Source organism: Impatiens glandulifera, chromosome 8, assembly GCF_907164915.1.
Source record: "Impatiens glandulifera chromosome 8, dImpGla2.1, whole genome shotgun sequence".
Lineage (NCBI taxonomy): Eukaryota > Viridiplantae > Streptophyta > Magnoliopsida > Ericales > Balsaminaceae > Impatiens > Impatiens glandulifera.
In genome coordinates this window covers 39278683-39280111 of record NC_061869.1, presented here as the reverse complement: position 1 = coordinate 39280111, position 1429 = coordinate 39278683, and the positions used below count along the sequence as shown (strand labels likewise).

The 1429-nt window shown below is 32.6% G+C and overlaps 1 protein-coding gene across 1 annotated transcript; it reads right to left on the bottom strand.

The window, feature by feature from the left end:
• Window positions 1-449: 449 nt before the first annotated feature.
• On the bottom strand, window positions 450-995 carry LOC124913316 (agamous-like MADS-box protein AGL62). Its single transcript, XM_047453910.1, has one exon. It carries the CDS (start codon window positions 993-995, stop codon window positions 450-452), a length of 546 nt encoding a protein of 181 aa, XP_047309866.1.
• Between the last annotated feature and the right edge of the window lie 434 nt (window positions 996-1429).

Genomic DNA, 1429 nt, shown 5'->3' with positions numbered 1-1429 from the left:
TGCGGAGATGAGGTCGTAACAAAAATATCGAGCTTTCGAGAAGTCCCCAGGGATCGAGAGTTCCACTTAGATTCGGCGATATACATGGGAGGCCAGATGGTGATTCTAGGCTTATGTGGTTTAGATATGTGGGGTCGATGGTGCGGGACCCCGCACTCATCTCCCATCGCCAGCTAAAAAATGGAATGCCTTGAGTACCAATCAACTAAATTTACTATGGCAGATTGTTTGCAATAGAATGTTCATTGAAAAATTCATTATAAGTATTAATAACAATAAAATATAATTAAATGTCTTAAATATCTATTTCATTTGTAACACATTTTCATTCTTAACACAATACAATTATCTTCTTGTTTTTGTAATAATAAAATCATTTAAATAAAACGTAATCAGATATCTCTTTTTCTCTAAAAGAACAAAACCTCTTACACAACAAACAACATACCTTAGTCTCCGCTAAGTTGGTTTATCCTTGTATGCAAATCATTCCCAACCTTCTTAAGCCAATCCTCTAACATTTGAGCATCACCCTCTTTGAGATTCGAAACAGGAGTATCGATAATCGATTTTGTTTTACGTGCACTAACCATTTTATTTATTTGTTTTTCTCTTTCTTTCTCCTTATCCAATTGTTTCTTTACCTCAACAAGTTGGCTTGTTAGTCTAGCCATATTTGCTCTAAAAGATGCCTCAGTAGGAAAATTAGTTTCCATATTACAATCGAGTTTCTTGTTATTGACTAATTTCATTGCAATCAACTCCATATTCAGTGAAGCAAAAGAGAAGAGCTTCCCCGATGGAGATAAGATCATGAAAATAAAATCGATAGAACAAACGAGGCTCAATTCGTTGATCATTTTGTACAATCCATTACGGAGTTTGGAGAAAGAGACTTGTTGATCTTCTTCCCTCTCTCGACGACGGTCCATAGGAATTCTCTGACGGCCTTTTGAATGCTTGTTTGCTCTAGAGTTGTTAGGGACGTTTTCCATTACTCTCTCAAAATTGAAGAAGTATGTTATGTGTCTCCTCTTCACTAAATAAGAATTGTATTTATAGATAATAGTGAAGAAAAAATAGATAAATATTGACTTTAAAAATCGACACGAAAAATATTATAGACATCAATCTAATTTGATTTGGAAATCTTCAAATATAGAAAATTAAAAATTTGATAACCTTATATAGTAACAATTTGAACTAAATTGACCAATTCAAAATTATTTATTATACAGTCAATATTAAATATTTTTGTTACCATTTTTGCTTGATATTCATGTTACCATTTTTGCTTGATATTCATGTTTCATTCTTTGTATTCGTTTTACTTTGACTAATATATTTTTTCAATCTTATTACTATGTTATTGTTGTAACGTAAAATTACCTGGACGGCCCTCGAACTATATCGATCGCTCACTTTTGGC